Source organism: Glycine max, chromosome 2 (genome assembly GCF_000004515.6).
Source record: "Glycine max cultivar Williams 82 chromosome 2, Glycine_max_v4.0, whole genome shotgun sequence".
In the NCBI taxonomy this organism is placed as follows: Eukaryota; Viridiplantae; Streptophyta; class Magnoliopsida; order Fabales; family Fabaceae; genus Glycine; species Glycine max.
The window spans coordinates 49,222,284-49,240,076 of NC_016089.4; the positions used below are offsets into that span (position 1 = coordinate 49,222,284).

The following is a 17,793-nucleotide window of genomic DNA, read 5'->3' on the forward strand; positions in this document are numbered from 1 at the left end:
CAATTAAAAAATAAAAAATTAAAGTCTTGTATTACGACTTCTAATTTAGGAACCCTAATATTTATTACAACTTATCCCCTTCTAATAAATAATTCAAAAACAATTCGCATATGAAAAAAAAACATTTTGAGTAAATAAAGCCCAATATATCATAATAATTGGTATTTTATAGAATTATTTTAAAATTAATATGATCATGAGAATGGATAAACGTAACTTTCAAGTCACCTTAATTATCTTAAAATTATTCTCATTTTAATGACATTAATGTCATATTTTAATTAGTTTCATTTCTTGTTTTAATGTATACTAATATCATTTTAATTGAATTTATTACACATTAATAAAATAACATGAATCCTTTCTCATATGTGGGTGTGCTTTTTCACTTTTATTTTCTATGAAAATTCCTAGGTTAATTTCATAAAATAAAATAAAAAACCAAACCTATTAGTTATGTTGTCCCAAGTTATTAGAAAGAACTTGTTATATCTTAAGAGATTTGTGCATATTATGCTATTAAGTCCTTAAAAATAATATAATTTTACACATCTTAGATTTATATTGTTTGTGCTTATTGTTGATGATTGGTGAGGATTTTGAGTATATGGATAACACAAATGTACCCTTAATGGTTTGGATTTAATAACATAAGACTGGAAATAAATAAGATAGGAATATAACAAGTATTTATTATTAGTGTAAAATTTACATTTTCAATCAATTAGAATTTATGATTGAAATAATTTTAAAAGTAGTTTATTAAAGTCAATATTTTATATATAGCTATTTGTGATTAAATGATAATATAAAAATAATTTCACACATATATATTCTTTCATGTTGGGATAATTCATCGAACCGGATAATCGGCTAGATAAACCGCACCCCCTGCTAAGAGTTATATTACCCCTCTTGTCGCTTTTATATCCATCATATTTTGACTACCAAATTGACCCTAAAATATTTCTAATAAATTTCAAATACAAAAATCATAAAATACTATTTATATGATAATTATTAAATCAACAATAATTAACACAAGTGAAAACGATTTGTATGTCTTAACTAATTAGTCTAGAGTTTGAATCCTAATTAAAAATTAAGTATAAAATAAATCATAAGAGAAAAATACCTTTCATATCAATATCATGATAATAAGAAAATCATATTCACATCTAATCTTTGAGACAGATTAAATGGGATAAGTCAAAACACTGTTGGATTAAAAACCTAACCTGTACCGCAAAAAAAAAATCAAACGAATTAACTCAACAAATCCAACTCGCTCAACGAATCTATCGACAGAAAAATGATGACAAGGCTTTGAGACATTCACAATGCATTTCATCTTTTTTATCAGACTAAACCTTAAGAACGAATGAGAGCTAATTATAAATTTTCTGTTCATCTGACACGGTAAATGGTCATCATTGTTGGTCATCATAACGTAACGAATGACAAAATACAAATACAGTAGTGGAACCCACTTAAAGGCAATATAAGGGAGTCGTGTGAATCGATCACATTCATTTCTTTCTTCCCCTCCAAGCTTTATTCATTCTGATCCCTCTGAATAAGCATTTCTCTCCAAAGAACATGATATTTTTGTACAGACTATTCACATCTACTATTCTATAGGTATCTTTACTTCCCTAACTTTTTTGAAGGTTGAGACCATGGTGGAGGTGTTTCATAAGCTTTGCAATGTCATTACTCATTATATTCTCCCTTTAACAAAAAACATTTAGCACTCATCTTATGCCAACTAGATGACTCATAACAGCTCATCTCCAGCAGAAACACTGTCAGACTCGGGTTGTGAAGAAGTGGCTGTGGTGTCAGAGGTGGCATCGTCAACACTCAAGTTGGAGAATTCACCGCCAATGGAGGAACTTTCATCTTCACCACACACCGAAGGTGCCGGGGATGCTTCGGGCGTGGTGGTAGTAGCAGTGTTGACAGGTGAAGGAAATGAATCCGTGTCTTCAGTCTGTTGTTGCAGGCTCCAATACATTATACTGGCTGCAAGAGTGAGAATCATCTTCTGATTAACCTGCCATGAGATCAACAGAGAATCAATCACATCATAAACAAACTCAATCCAGAATGTGTCAACTTAAATTTTTTGGTATCATTGCCCTATTACATGATGGCCTACTGGCCTTGTTTGAATAAAGTTCTGCATAAGTACTTGTAGAAGAAGAAAATAAGATAAATGGAATTAAATTTCTCTCATAAGTTTAAATCAATTTATGCACTTAGCTTTTGGAGAACTTGAATAAAAGAACTTCTTATAAAAGTTGAAGTGTATAGTTTGATTTTAACTTACGGGAGAAAATTAATTATTTTAACTTACTTGTTTCTCTTATAAGTACTTATGAAATTTATTCAAAGAAGACTAATGTGTATAAAGTTTTGTAGCAAATATGAATGAAACTCTCAGGTGGCAAGGGGCAACCATACCTCCATAATATCCTCAGGTAACAAAAATATAGAACAACCGAGCTTCCGTGCAACGCTGATTATATAAGTGGCATTCAACCTCTTCTCATCATCTACAATAACAACAAATTAAGCCAATTTAGGAGGGATGGAAAAAGTAGCAAGTTATTACATGTTATAGAAAGTATCAGTTTAATATCCCTATAAAAGGAATCATACCACTTTCACCCTTGGTGACAAGGTTCCAATTGACAACCCTAGGCTCAACAGCACTCAGAAGCTCAAGGAAAAAGAGTCCACTTGACAAGCTCTTCTCCTGTGCAAAAAATTAGATACAAAACTTTGTCACCGATAAATCATTATTTTATAGTTTACAGTTGTTGGGAATTGTTAACAGCAAAAAAAACAGAGAATTTATTTTGGAAAAAACCTTGAAGCTCTCTATGTGAGAAGTTCTACCAATGATCTTCACTTTTCTGTTCACCCATTTCAGGATATCAGCATCACTGATCTCCTTTCCTTGGGAATGAGATCTCAAATTTTTCAACAGTTGAAGCATTGTGAATCGCATGAGCTGCCACAATAAAGCTGAAAAAAATATTTTTAGATAAAATTGAAAGCTAAAACAAATAGGTGGGAAAGCAGTAAAAAAAATTTAGAAAGAAAAAAAGCAAATTATATCCATAACATTTGTGTGGAAGCTATAGTGAGATGAAGAGATTACCAAGAATGAGCTTCTTATTTCCTTGCACAATGTCATTACCAGCTACATTGACTAGTGAGAATCTCAGTTGTTTACCAATTTTTATGACCTGATTGCAGTTCTCTACTTTTCTGAATGGCATTCTAATTGGAGGTCTTGTTGCATGTTTCCAGTTAACTGATCCAGGAAATATCTTGTCTAACACTTCTAAAAGTATCCATCTACATGCATAAAGTAAAACAAATCAAGCACGTAAGAACTTAGTGAATTAATAAATTAAATTTTGATATCACATTCATTTAATTTTTCCCAACATGGTATAGCAGGAAAACTATTAAAAAATTGAAAATAGAAAATAGACACATTTTTCCCAACATGTGTGTGTGTGCGGGGGGGCACCAGGTGGATCATTTGGTCATTATGTTTTGAGAACCAGAAAATTTACAGTTTTACAAATATAAAAGGCTTTAGATTTTGCCAAAATAATAAATGCAGTTTAAGAAAAGGAACACACCCATTTCTGACATCCTCAAACAGATTATTTACATGTGTAGAAATTCCAAGACTATTGATCCACATTCGGAAGCATCTCTCTTCTCTAGATGTTTGCACATCATCCGTCATCATCTCAGCATAGGACATCTTCTTAGTGTCTGTAGATAGACAACTCCTGCATTGTGTAGGGCACTAATTAAATAACTACAGCACTTAAATGGAAAAAAACAGATTCAGAAATTAACATATGTAATGCTGCTAAACCAAAGTATTTTCCAAAGAGTAAGAACACATTTATGGATTGACTAGGTCAATCATATACTAGCTCATGATCTGATCTCCAAATAAAAAGAATATTTGATCCTTCATCTCAAGAGGAACTCAATATAGTTTTTTTTGTGAATTTGTTTACAAACACATACCATAAAAAGTACTTCAAGATAACCCATCAACTAAATTGCTTGACGTCAACATGGAATGTTGTAATGCATTACAATGCCCACAACTTACGCTACCTACTACCACTCAAATGCATCATGTGATGATTATGATCACAATATCCAAACCAAGGAATCTTCCAATAAAGATAAGTGCACATGCATATGAACATTTGTTTAAATTATCAAATAGTCTGCATGAAATTAACTATGCAATTCATTTCATACCTATGATGAAACAATTGTGCAACAAATGCAAGATTCAAGTTTGAAGTACCCTCTGCAACATCCCTTGGGGTCAAGTATCTTTTGCAGCCCATTCTCTCTGCATGATCAAGAACCAGATTTGCCCTTTCATTGGCGTCCTTGGTATCCAAGGTGGCCGGACTGCAATGTTCAGGAGCAAGGACATTAAGCAGATAAGCATAGGCCTCTCCATCCTGTAAATAAATGGGTGTGAACACATTAGGATAATGGATTGATAATAGCTTGATTCAATTTCAAATTGTAGAGGCAATATTCTCATGAGTTATGACACTATTGGCTTAAAAGTTGGGAGTTGAAGAAATTGCAATTCTGCAGGAACAAACATAAGAAAAATTGGAATTGGGTCCTGGGTGAACATCCTCTTAAAATATATTAAGCAATATGACATGGTCAAGGTCACATTTCCACTCTAGGTCATGCATTACACACTTAGATATTGCCATTCCATGAAATGGGATAAATGAGATTGTTATTCAAGTATATATGTACTAAAAGCATCTAGTGTCAAAGTGTGGTGCGCATGTGTATATGTATGAGTATGAATATATTTATGGTCAAGTTGCTCATTTACCCATCTTAAGAAAAATATGTGACAGCTACCTTTTAAGAATACATCAACAATATGTTACAAAAAATATATGTATTATACAAGGTACAAAAAACCATTATATGTTGTGAGCAGAGAAGCCTTAGCAGGTTCAGTTCAAGGTTAATAAGTAAAAAATCCAAAATTTCCAATGAAGATTTTTTTGGGGGAGAACAGTAGTAATTAATATTTTCAAGACCACATTTTAACATCCATACTTTGAATAGTATGAGATTTTGAAGGACAAGTAGGGCCGGGAGACACCCAAGTTCCAACATGGAACTGAATTTTTTGTAAAAGCCCTTTGACCATAAAAAATCCACAAAATGTACCCAGATTGTTTTGAATATAGGGGCCCAATGATACTCATTTATGCAATGTTTGTACCTCGTATAATAGATATATTTTTTACTTATCAATACTCTCATTTTACAAATTTATACCTATCAATACTCATATACCTTAACATCAGAAGAAAAATTTCTGACAGTTTTCTCGTAACCTGCTCTCTGGAGATGAAAATTCATCCATTTTAGTAGAACCTTTTCAGGAGACAAATTAAGAAGCTCTTCGATCTCCTAAGACAACAATGAAATGCAAAATACATTAGTTATCCTGAAACACAATGTGCAAAGAATGAAACATCAAAATTTGAAGGAAAAAAAAGCTTATCTTGTTACCTCGTTGTCATCAACCAATTCCACAAGCTGAGGTGTCTTCTTAAGGTTGAGATCAGCCAGCAGCTGAATCTGAAATTATCAAGAGATTGAGAGGAAAAGAGAACAATGACTAAGTAATCATTTCTGAAGTCAAAAGATATATTAGGCCATTAAGAAAAATGATCTCAGCATATAAGCAAAATCAAACAACTAAACTAACAATAAATGAATGATGTATGCAGTTCAAATATTTACCTTTATGATTTGGGAAATCAACCCTAGAACAAGATGAGGCTGCAACATAAACATCCAAAAAATAATGTCACACAGACTAAAAATTAAGAACCTAAGTAAATGTCTATAGAGGAATTGGGGGAGTGCTTATTGCTAAAACTCACTCTTCCTTCAACTAAGTCCTGTGCGCCAATGTTAACCACTGTGCAGCCAATAGCCTTGGCTGAATTGAGGCATAGAGTATGGTTCTCGTTTACCTCCCAAAAACTAGGATTCCGTTTGCAATTGATGGTCCGTTCATCTATAGTCCCAGGCACAGCAACATTGATAAGTTTACTGCATTAAACAACGACATATATCAAAGCCAATATACATTAAAGGCTCATAACACACATAAGTAAAATGCAACAATCAGCAGACCCTGCTTATATACCACAGAAGAACACCATCTTTTGCAAGATCAAATATATCATTTGTAGCTGGGTCCAAAGGAAGATATTGCTTCAAAAATGGATCATCACCAAGGTAGCTGTTTATGTGGGCAACATAGCAGGCCTTTTCTGATTCACTGATTGTGTGAAGAAGGGTGGTCACGGTTTCTTTGAGGAATGACGAGGAGTGTCTCCTACCACCTTGTTTTGTAGTAGCTTGGCTTTGCAAATTCAAATATGCCTGCATGAAAAATGTAATAAATTGGAAGGTTACCTACACTGTATTTAATGTTGTTATATGGCCACATAAACTGTTTCATTAATACAACAAACTTACACATAACATCCCATTATTTTACGTTCACAACATGGAAAAAAAAAAAGGTTACCAAATCTAGTAACACTGTAAAAGAAAGAGTCAAAGATACCAAATAACTAACCTTTAAGAAGGCTTCAAAATCAATGTCATTGGTAAAATCAGTGCCTGATTCACCCAAGATACCCCTAATCTCATCCTCACTGTACATATCTCTGAATGCGTTTAGCTTCACCATCAAAGGCGGCAAATCTCCAAATGTAACTTTACCATTCTGATTCTTTAAAGAGACAAACTACAACACCAGATAGAAGGGCCATATAAGGTAAAAAAAAAAGAGCATGAAAGACAACAAATTTAAAAGAATAATGAAATTGGACCAAAATGTCCATTACAAGGAAGCAATGAAATGAACCTACTTTTGATTTCAGGCTGCGAAGCTCAACCTGCGTGAACTGGCTATGAAGCCATTGATCGGAGACAATAACACCCTCAAATTTTGACATCTTGGAGAATTACTAACCAAAGCTAGAAATTGTAATGTATACCCCAAACTAAAAATTCCCCAGAAAAGCTTAAGAGTACTTGTATCACAAAACAATGCGTTATGCGTATTACTCAACAACCTATTGCCAGATGCAATTCTACACGGTCTAATCCAAATATAAGACCAAATCTACAACAAAACCCAAACAAGAAGTGGTTTAGCTCCCGGAGTCACCAACCTGTCCAACGTTATCCAGACAGATAACACAAACAAAAGATAAGCTCAAAAAGGAAAAAAAAAAAAAGAAAAAGAAAGAAAGAACAACGATATAATACACAAAAGGTTAAAATAAAATTAAATAAGAGAGTTCGTTAGATTAGTTATTGAAAAAAAAAACATCATTAAAAAATGACCAGAAACGCAATTCCATCAAACACAAAAAAAGGGTATGACGCATTTCACATCTATCCAATGGCTTTTCAACGAAAGTATAGCAAGTCTCGTGGGTATTGAGTTATTTACCCCTCCCCCCCAGAGAGCAAAATCCAGTTGGGAAGATTGAGATCGAGGAAGAAGGGAAGAAAGAGAAGAAATTGAGTAAGAACCACGCAGAAGCAGATACAGCATTGTAGTAATTGTACTATGTATTTGTTGAAGATAATGAGAACATACCCACACATAAAAATGAGGGCATGGGTTGTTTGAATGTTCAACTACCCCTTCATTATTATTTCACTAACACCACAAATTGAAATGAATGAAGAGAAGAGAAAGAAGCGTATGGAAGAGAAGAAAGGATCGATTTTTCTTAGTGGGTAGGCAAAGTGACAGAGAAGAGAACCGACCGTGTGACTCCCAAGTACTATGAGAATGAGACTGTCTTTGTTTTTGGTTTATTTTCAGATTGCGCGCGTGGGTTAACCACGAGAGTATGCTGAACTCGCTCTAAGCTTCGCACACGTTGTTCTTTGGGTGTATAGTTTTTTTGGTGTTTTGTGGAACCGACTTTGTGATCTCAGCAAAAAAACAAGCATCATTATGGCGGGCATGTTCATCATCACAGCTGTGATTCGGTTTGGGACAAAGTGAACAACGCATTACGCAACATTATATTATTACATTTTTTTGTCACGATTCTTTGCCATTTTTATATTCCATCAGATCTCGTGTCCAATTTTTTATTCAAGCAAATTACTACCTTTTTTTTTATTTATAGCATGGCCAAATTTATCGTAATTCTGTTATATTTTTATAAAAAAAATTAAAAGTAAATAATGAATGCAATGTTGTCCTAAAAAAAAAATTAAATACGTCAACATTATAAAATATTTATATACTATCATCTAATTATAAAATGATATGAAATAAGTTTATCAACTTTTATAATAATTATTTTAAAAATAAAATTAACAATTATTATAATTGATTAATAAGATACAATTTTTTTTACTTATAATACATAAAAAATAAATTCTTAAGAATATTAAAACTCATTGTTTTTCTTATCAAAAATCCTTTGTTAACTTTACTGAAAACAATAAAAAGGTGAATGATTGTTTTAAAGTTAGATATAATTTCTGGAAAAAATTGTTAAATATAATTAACTTTAAATTACTAAATGTAATTTAAAGTTAATTTTTAATTAATATCTTATACATTTTATTATATTAAAATAAAACACATATTATAATTATAAGACTTGATTTTTATCATTATTATCCAAATATATGTATTCAGAAAAAAAAAATCCAAACATATGTTTCTAAGACTCGACTATTTATCATATAAAAATTTAGAGTTGCATAATAACATGCTTACTCCTTTAAAAAATAAATAACACGCTTACATGTCAATATAATTTTTTTTACATCACATGTTTTGCTACAATAACTCTCATCTAACATTAAAAGCTTTCATAAACTCTCATATCCCCAATTGGTGCCATTACAATTTATGTCCATTGTAAAAACCAAATGAATTGTGGGTCGAGTTGCTTAAATGTCGTGACACTCATTTTTGCAATTTGAATGTTATTGTCATTACAATGACATTAATTAAAACTTTTGCAGCTCTCATCTCCGCAATTAGTGTATTATTGGCACTACATCCTATGAATTGAACTCAACGTTGGATAAATTAGAACAATAAGAAATTACAGTCTCCAAACTAACTCCTTTATACACCTTCATTCCTTCATTTGAGTTTCAGAGAAAACAACAGAAAAATGGAGAAGAAAAGGAAGATAAGAAGAACAAGGAGCAAGGACATGATTGTTTTGTTGACACTCACACCACCAACATGCCCGTGATATTTGTCACCGTTGCATTTGCGAAGCTCCTCGTGATGGTACAGCACTACTCATTATCATGTATTCGATTAAGTGAACTAATGAACGTAACAGGTGGAAGTATGATGAATCAAGATCCCAATAGCTGTTGGAGTGTAAGAAAAAGAATGCTCCTGCTGGTCAAAACAAGTAATATGATCCCCAACAGCAATTTCTCTCAAGTTCCAAGACAAGTGTTACAAGAATGCATTGTAGAAGAACAAGGATGGATATGCTGCTGAACATAGCAAGTGCAAGGTAGTGTTTTAAGCACAACCAATTTAACATTGTGAGGGAAATAACAGATTGTTGAGAAAAAGATTATAAATCCTTTAAACAGGTTGCCTCATTTTTGGATTGGAGCATAGGTCTTAAATCAATAAAGCATCCAAAATTCAAAGAAATCAAAAAATGTACTTCAGTAAATACCACCTTTATGGCAACTTGGTCTCCTATGCCAACCCTCTCTCTCCTCTCTGCTAGCTGCTGCATGAACTCTTATTATTTATAGTATTAAAGCATCCATGAACAATTAATAGGGTTATTTTTGTGGGGTTTTAGAAAATGCAAACAATATATCGTGATAAGAATACATCATCTTCCTTTGTGCAATTTATCAAAAAACAAGCTCATGAGTAGCTTATGAAAGGGTCAAGCTTGAAAAAATTAAGCAAGTTGGCACTTGGTAAACTTGCAATTGTTTTCTTTATCCTTTGCCAACGAACAATGCCAAACGTTAGAATATCTCCACAGAAGATTGCTGCACATCCCTAACAGTATATTTTCATTGAACTTCTTACAGGAAGAAAAGTTCATTTGGGCACACCTTAGCCCAACGTCACAATAAGAAGCTCCTGAAAGGAGCAAACTTGAGAATTAAGTCTATTGACATTTGGTAAACTTCCAATAGATTTCTTTAACCTTTTGAAAGCTTAGGTCTTGAGAGAAGGAATGTTTTAGCTCAGAGAAGACTCCAACCAGCTTTATGTTCCATTGAGCACCTCTCTTTCATTGTCCTTCTCACATTTTCGTCTTCTTCCCACCTCCAATGGATCCTTACATATTGGCCAACATTATATTATTGCCGTCATTTTCTGGTTCAGAGACAATAGCATACATTGCAATTCTTATTCCCATTTCATCTTGGTTGTAAGTGTTGGAAAATAAAATAAAAATGAAGGAAAATAAATATGAAGAAGATGCACAGTCTTGAATTAAATAACGAAATAGCAGTAGCAAATTAAATTTAATTGACAACGCACGAATAATTCATTATAACATACAATAAGCACAAGAAAGAAAAATTAAGGGAAGAAAGATATAGCCTGGGTTGAAGCGCGTAAACGCTATCCTTAGAGAGAAAACGCCCCCACTGCACGGGTAAGAAATTCTGATTGCGCTCCTCTCCCAAGATACGACAACCCGTTGGTTCCGATCGTGTGCAGCGAAAGGATCCCCAAACCTTATGAACATCAATGCTCTTACTCTCAAGAAATAAATTATTTTATAAGAAAAGGAATAGAAAACTTTGGGAGAAAGGGATGAGACTGTAGCTGTAGCTCTGTCATCTTTGTAGAAAGGAGGAAAGAGAATATATAGACATTTTGCAACAACAAAATATGACCGTTAGAAATATGACCGTTGGAAAACCAACCTACACTTGTCACAACAAATATAACAAACTAGTTTGACTCATTAAAACAAAATCTTAAGAAAATCTAAAATAAATATTTTATTTTATAAAATAGAATTAATATATTTATAAATTTTAAATTAAAACACAAATATTTATCAACATTCCCCCACATAATTTAAAATTTTAAAATATATTTTCTAAAAGATAATTTGTATAAAAACATAAGAGAAAGAGCATGTGATATTGTATTTCGGTATAAGGAACCTTCCGGGTTTGAGCCTTATACCTAGTGTTTATGAACTTCCATCCGAGAAAAATGTAGTGACTTGATTGTCTTGAACTACATATTCTTTAACCGGACTTTAGTACACAACCCCTACAATATTGGCGTTCAATTAGGTTCTAATCAGTGGTAGCACGTTACACGGCCTTGCGCTTGTATCTTGTTTCGTGAGTGTCCTTTAGAGATTAGCCCATATCTCACAGTGGCGGCCCCACCACCACACTCACTAGGTGAATCCTCAAAGAGTGAGTTGTGACCCTCACCCCTACAATAATTGTCATCGGATTCATTAAGAGGTATTTTGTTTTTTTTATCAAAAATACACATATATAAATACCTCAACCTTAATATTGCCACAATTTATAATACACCTCGTCATAGGAATGAGAAACGGAACAGCTCCGTCAAATTTCATTTTGGTGTACTTTAGTCAACAAACAATTTCGTTGTTACCCGTTGAACTCCATTCATGGGATCACCAATCACACGGAGACGGGTGTCCATTGTTGTAACTAAATAATGGGCTTTAATCCCATTCCCCTCGACGACTCAAGTACTTGTTGACGTGTCAACCCTTTTGTAAGCGGATCCGCAATATTATTTTCTGACCTGACAAAGTCAAGAGAAATGACACCATGAGAAATCAAATTTCTGATAGACTTATGTCTCACTCTTAAGTGTCTTCTTTTTTCATTAAAATTTTTGCTAGTAACTTTAGATATAGCAACTTGACTATCACAATGCATTGGAATTGGAGGTATAGGCTTATTCAACAATGGTAGATCACATAACAAATTTTTAAGAAACTCAGCCTCACTAGTAGCAGTATCTAAAGCAATAATTTCTGCTTCCATAGTAGAACGTGAAATAATAGTTTGTTTAGCAGATTTCCATGATACTGCACCACCAGCTAAAGTAAAAACATAACCACTTGTTGATTTTGTTTCATCAGAATCAGAAATCCAATTTGCATCACTAAACCCCTCAATTACTGCAGGAAAACATGTATAATGAATGCCATAATTGATGGTTCCTTTTAAGTATCTAAAAACTCTTTCTAATGCAATCCAATGAGAATGATCAGGATTATTAGTATACCTTCCTAATCTACCAACTGCATATACAATGTCAGGCCTAGAGAAGTTTGTCAAATGCAACAAAGAACCGATAATTTGAGAATATTTATGTGAAGAAATTCCTTTACCCAAATTTTTCTTTAGCTTGATGGATGAGTCATAAGGAGTAGAAACAGGTTTCACATCAAAATAATTAAACTTCTTCAACAGCTTTTCAACATACTAAGATTGGGTAAAAGTCATGTCAACATTTTTCTTTATAAGCTTAATACCCAAAATCACATCTACACAACCAAGGTCTTTCATACCAAAATTTCTAAACAAGAAAAACTTCACATCATTTATGAAATACATATTACTACCAAATATCAATATGTCATCCAGATACAAACATAAAATGACGCATCCATTATCATCAAATTGTTTCACATACACACATTTATCACTATCATTAATTTGAAAATCATACAAAAGAATAACTTAATCAAACTTTTGTGTCAATGCTTTGGAGCTTGTTTCAAACCATACAAAGATTTAATAATTTATTTTTCAAGAAAAAATATTTTCAAAGAAAGTCACATCTCTAGACTCCATAATAGTACCATTAGAAATTTCAGATACTTCTGAATTAATAACTAAGAATCTATAAGTAGTATTATGTAAAAAATATCCAACAAAATATAATTAATATTTTTTTTTTCAATTTTCCTTTTCTTATTAATAGGGATATTAACATTTACTAGACACCCCCACACTTTAAGATATTTCAAATTTGGTTCTCTTTTTTTTTTCCATAGCTCATAATTTTTTTTTTGTTTATAAGGTACTCTTTTAAGAATACGACATGCAAAATATAAAGTTTCACCAAAGTATTTATTTTATTATTTTTGTGTGTTATATTTTTACAGGCTTATCTTTTATCAATGAGTTATAAATAAAGAGACAATCAGTCAACATGTAACAACAAAATACTTGCAGCATTAATAATAACGTTAAACAATAAAAATTAAAAACCAAACAACAAATGTCCTGATTTTAAAGACTTGTGTTCACAGGATCATTTAACCAAGTAAAAGATAGTTTTCTAATCATATAGGAATGAAATTAGAAGTATGCTTTTAGTTTTTCACATAAACTAATTCTAAAAGTATTTTCTCTTCAAAACCACCATTAGTGAAGAAAATATATTGTAAATCTCAAATTATAAGAAAATATTTTTCAACAATTTCTCATACTAATTTAAAATTTCAGGAATTAAATAATATAATAAAAACATTTTTAATGGAACATAATGCATTGCATTTTCATCCATTAATTTTTCATGCTTACTAGAAAGGAACTCAATCATATTGACGACAGACATTTTTGATAAAACAAAATGCTACTGTAGAAAAGACTATGCAAAAAGAAAGTGATAACGCTTTTCTCTCTAAAACAATTTTCTCTCTAAGACTGTTGGAAAAATAAAATAAAAATGAAGGAAAATAAATATGAAGAAGATGCACAGTCTTGAATTAAATAACGAAATAGCAGTAGCAAATTAAATTTAATTGACAACGCACGAATAATTCATTATAACATACAATAAGCACAAGAAAAAAAAATTAAGGGAAGAAAGATATAGCCTGGGTTGAAGCGCGTAAACGCTATCCTTAGAGAGAAAACGCCCCCACTGCACGGGTAAGAAATTCTGATTGCGCTCCTCTCCCAAGATACGACAACCCGTTGGTTCCGATCGTGTGCAGCGAAAGGATCCCCAAACCTTATGAACACCAATGCTCTTACTCTCAAGAAATAAATTATTTTATAAGAAAAGGAATAGAAAACTTTGGGAGAAAGGGATGAAACTGTAGCTGTAGCTCTGTCATCTTTGTAGAAAGGAGGAAAGAGAATATATAGACATTTTGCAACAACAAAATATGACCGTTAGAAATATGACCGTTGGAAAACCAACCTACACTTGTCACAACAAATATAACAAACTAGTTTGACTCATTAAAACAAAATCTTAAGAAAATCTAAAATAAATATTTTATTTTATAAAATAGAATTAATATATTTATAAATTTTAAATTAAAACACAAATATTTATCAACAGTAAGTTCTACAAAGGCTAAACAAATCTCCCCAGACACCGCCATTTGGAGAAATGAGCATGGATAGGACAAGAGCTTCTGCTTGTTGTAGATTATCAGACCTTCTGATAGCAACAACAGCCCAGATAACACCAGGCCCACACGAACACACAAGAAACCAACATACCTGCAGGATTACATTTGATTGCACCCTTTTGGAGAGACCCTTGCCGACAAACATTATCCATTCTGTTACTAGCTGTTACTCTGTTATTCCTTTCTGTTATCGCTGTCCCTTTCTGTTATGGCCTTAAGTGCTAGATCATCAGTATATATCACTATAAATACACCATTTCAATGAAATAAAGGCAAGGAGGAAATTTAAGTAATCTTACTTGTAGTTTAATTTGGTAGTGTAGACACTGTTTGTAACACCTTCCTAAAAGACCTACCATATAAGTGTAGTGCTTTAAATTATGTTTCACAGAATAACTCAGCATTCCAGCAAACACATAATTCCCTTCTTCAACTAGCCCTGCATGGAAGAGAGAGGAAGCCAATTTCATTGGGCCTATCATTTGATTCCTCCAAATGTTGGAACATCTTCACAGCATGAATTCTATCAAACATTGCAGGCAAGGTTCATTTGGGCACACGTAGAGCAGAGGAAAACAAAAGAAGTGGAGGTAGCAGGGAGGAGTATCAAGTGGACAGAGGCAGAAACCAGGATGTGGAGGATGAAATGAAGTGGTTGAGAGAGTCAAACAGAGAGATCAGCTTTGAGGCCACGAAATGCAAAATGAGAAACTTGTTTATCTGAAAAGAGTAATGGTGATCACATTCAAGATAGGCTTTTGGCACCAAGAACCATTTTGTTCTTTAGAAAGTAATTGACCAGTGTAAGTTTGTGTTTTTTTATAATTATTTTCACTATTCTACTATATAAATATATCACATGACACAGCCTAATAATACCAAGTCAAAGTAAAACTACAGAAGCTAAAAAAATGCAAAATAATTGTTCCAACTATGTTTTGAACATCACTAGTTAACTTCGAGGCAACATAGTAGACTAGACCAAGCAAGCTCAAAACCTGGTTAAGGAGAGTATGGCACGGTCTAGTCAATCTGCCTTGCATCTATAGATTTTTCCATTACAACTAAGAACCTCTTAGTCTACAATTGCTTTCTGGTGTTTCATTTTAACACTTAAGAAGCTTTCATGTTTTAAGACACCATCTGATGCCCTTCAAATAAAGGTGCAGTTCATTTTAATCAATGTGTTTTGCCCGAAAGTTTGCAAGCAGACGTGTGGTGTATTAGTGTCTGATGTTGTAGATGTTGCAAAGGTGTTTAATGTACAAGAATACAAAATATCATTACTCTTTTCCCTCCATGTCTACAAAATATCCAGATGTCTATCATTCCTTTTCACTCAAACTTGAAATATGTTTAATAAAATGTTTGGTTCTTGGTTCTGAGCAGAAAATCAATAAATGAGCCAGGCAGTATGTAATATATACACTAGACAGAATACATAATCATACAAGAAACTCCTCAACGAGATACCATGGTAATAGTAATAAATAATATTTAAAAAATATACATAGTAATGCATCCTTCACAACATTTCCCAATGAGTATGAGTAGAAGTAATGTGTGCTTTTCTGAGACACTCCCAATGCAATTGATGATCTAGCTTCTTTAAACAAAGACAACAATCTAAACGTGGGATGAAAACATCCGAAGTAAAATGTCATAATGGAAGATTTAGATTTCAAGTTTCAAACAAAAATTTAAGAGAATTCCATCATAGTATCAAACATTAAAGGCCCCAAAAGAACAAAAAAGAATCAATAGCAAGGCATTATAAAATAAAATGATACATGTTTTATATCACAAGAAAAAGAAATAGCTATCATGATAAAAATAGGTATCAATTTTACCAATACTATATAATTTTTCTTAAGAGCTTGGTGAATCACCTAATTGTTAAAGATAAACTTTATCAATTCACAATAATTTCGCATTAGAACATCAATGGTTCCATCAAACCTAGTCGATTCGCGAATAAAAACACAAGAACAAAATTGAATTTCATAAAACAACCCAAAATAATCTAAAAATTGATCCTAGGGATCCTTACACATGTTTATTCTAATCTTACACGTGTGAGGAATTCATCTTTTATCTATCTCGATTTAGTCGCTCAAACGCTCTTCATTATTTGTGCTCTCTAGAGCTCCTATGTTTATTTCTATTAGGATTCTTAAAAGTAAAAAAAATGAAGTAAAATGTTTTTTTATAAAGTTGGGTAGGATTAAAGTTCTTTTATATTTTATATTGTGAGAGTTCTAATAACCTAATCTTAATTAATTAATTTATTTAAAAGAAAAAGTAAAGTACAACTGTTACAATGCCCACTCTAAATACTTCAAAGAGTTGCAAAGTAATTCGTCCACAGGAACAAGGAAAATTCCTAGGCTGGCCCAGTAAGCAATAGCAATAATGCAATGACAACATTTCATTGAAAGTAAATTCGTTTAAGTTGCCATCACTCTTGTTTGTCTAACTTGTAAGTTTCTGTCTTAGAACACTAACAAGTAACAAGGATCGAATTAGATTCCTCATTCTCAATGTCTTTTTCTGATATTTCCCTACCCGTCATTAATTTCCCTTCTTATACAATCTATGTCTTTCATTGAGCACCTTATCTATCATAGATTTGCCCTCTTGCTATTTCCTTGAAGTTCTAGTTCTTAGGTGCATTTATGCCATACTCAAAAATGTATTACAAATGTAATCAACACTCTTTATCTTAAACATTAGACTTCAGCAAATTATTACAAGGGGCAAAGCACACATGTATACTTCATTCTATTTTCAGTCAACTGTTCATTACTTATTTTCATAAATCAATCCCATTCTTATATTCTTTATTGATCCAATAGGTCTTAGTCTTGTTATCTGATACAGTCTGTCCTTGTGTGCTTACCTGAAGCCTCAGGTTTGAGCTTCCTCAACCTAATTCCATGTAGTGGTAATGCCAAGAGCCAACCTTATTTAACTGAAACAACATTCAGCATTAATTCATTTATACGTAGAATCCAATGTTACAGAACAGTCAACCTATGCAATGCTCAACAATTGGTTTATACACGGAATCAAATTTCAGATATCAACCATTCTTTTGCACCAAGGAGCTCAATATAAAAATTAAAATATTTAAGGTATAAGCCACGCAGAGTCTAGCTTTTATAATAATAATACCCAAAAAGAAAGTGTATCCGAAATGGTCATTATTAAGTAAACTTCATAGTGCTGGTTTGAATGATAA

At 32.5% G+C, this 17,793-nt stretch overlaps 1 protein-coding gene across 3 annotated transcripts; it reads right to left on the minus strand.

Moving 5' to 3' along the window:
* Positions 1–1,424: 1,424 nt before the first annotated feature.
* On the minus strand, positions 1,425–8,179 carry LOC100810854 (fimbrin-1). 3 transcript variants are annotated; one of them, XM_006575635.4, is made up of 15 exons: positions 7,733–8,179; positions 6,993–7,298; positions 6,698–6,868; positions 6,260–6,498; positions 5,991–6,162; positions 5,848–5,886; positions 5,614–5,682; positions 5,395–5,511; positions 4,309–4,520; positions 3,663–3,818; positions 3,170–3,369; positions 2,876–3,033; positions 2,665–2,761; positions 2,467–2,558; positions 1,425–2,056 (listed from the first exon to the last, which is right to left on the minus strand). In XM_006575635.4, the coding sequence occupies exons 2-15, from the start codon at positions 7,077–7,079 to the stop codon at positions 1,778–1,780; spliced, it is 2,088 nt and encodes a 695-aa protein (XP_006575698.1). In that variant the 5' UTR covers positions 7,080–7,298; positions 7,733–8,179; the 3' UTR covers positions 1,425–1,777. The 3 variants fall into 3 exon arrangements, with proteins under 3 accessions (XP_006575698.1, XP_003519607.1, XP_014626185.1); XM_003519559.5 differs by having other exon boundaries at positions 7,583–8,179; XM_014770699.3 differs by having other exon boundaries at positions 6,993–8,179.
* Positions 8,180–17,793: the final 9,614 nt, after the last annotated feature.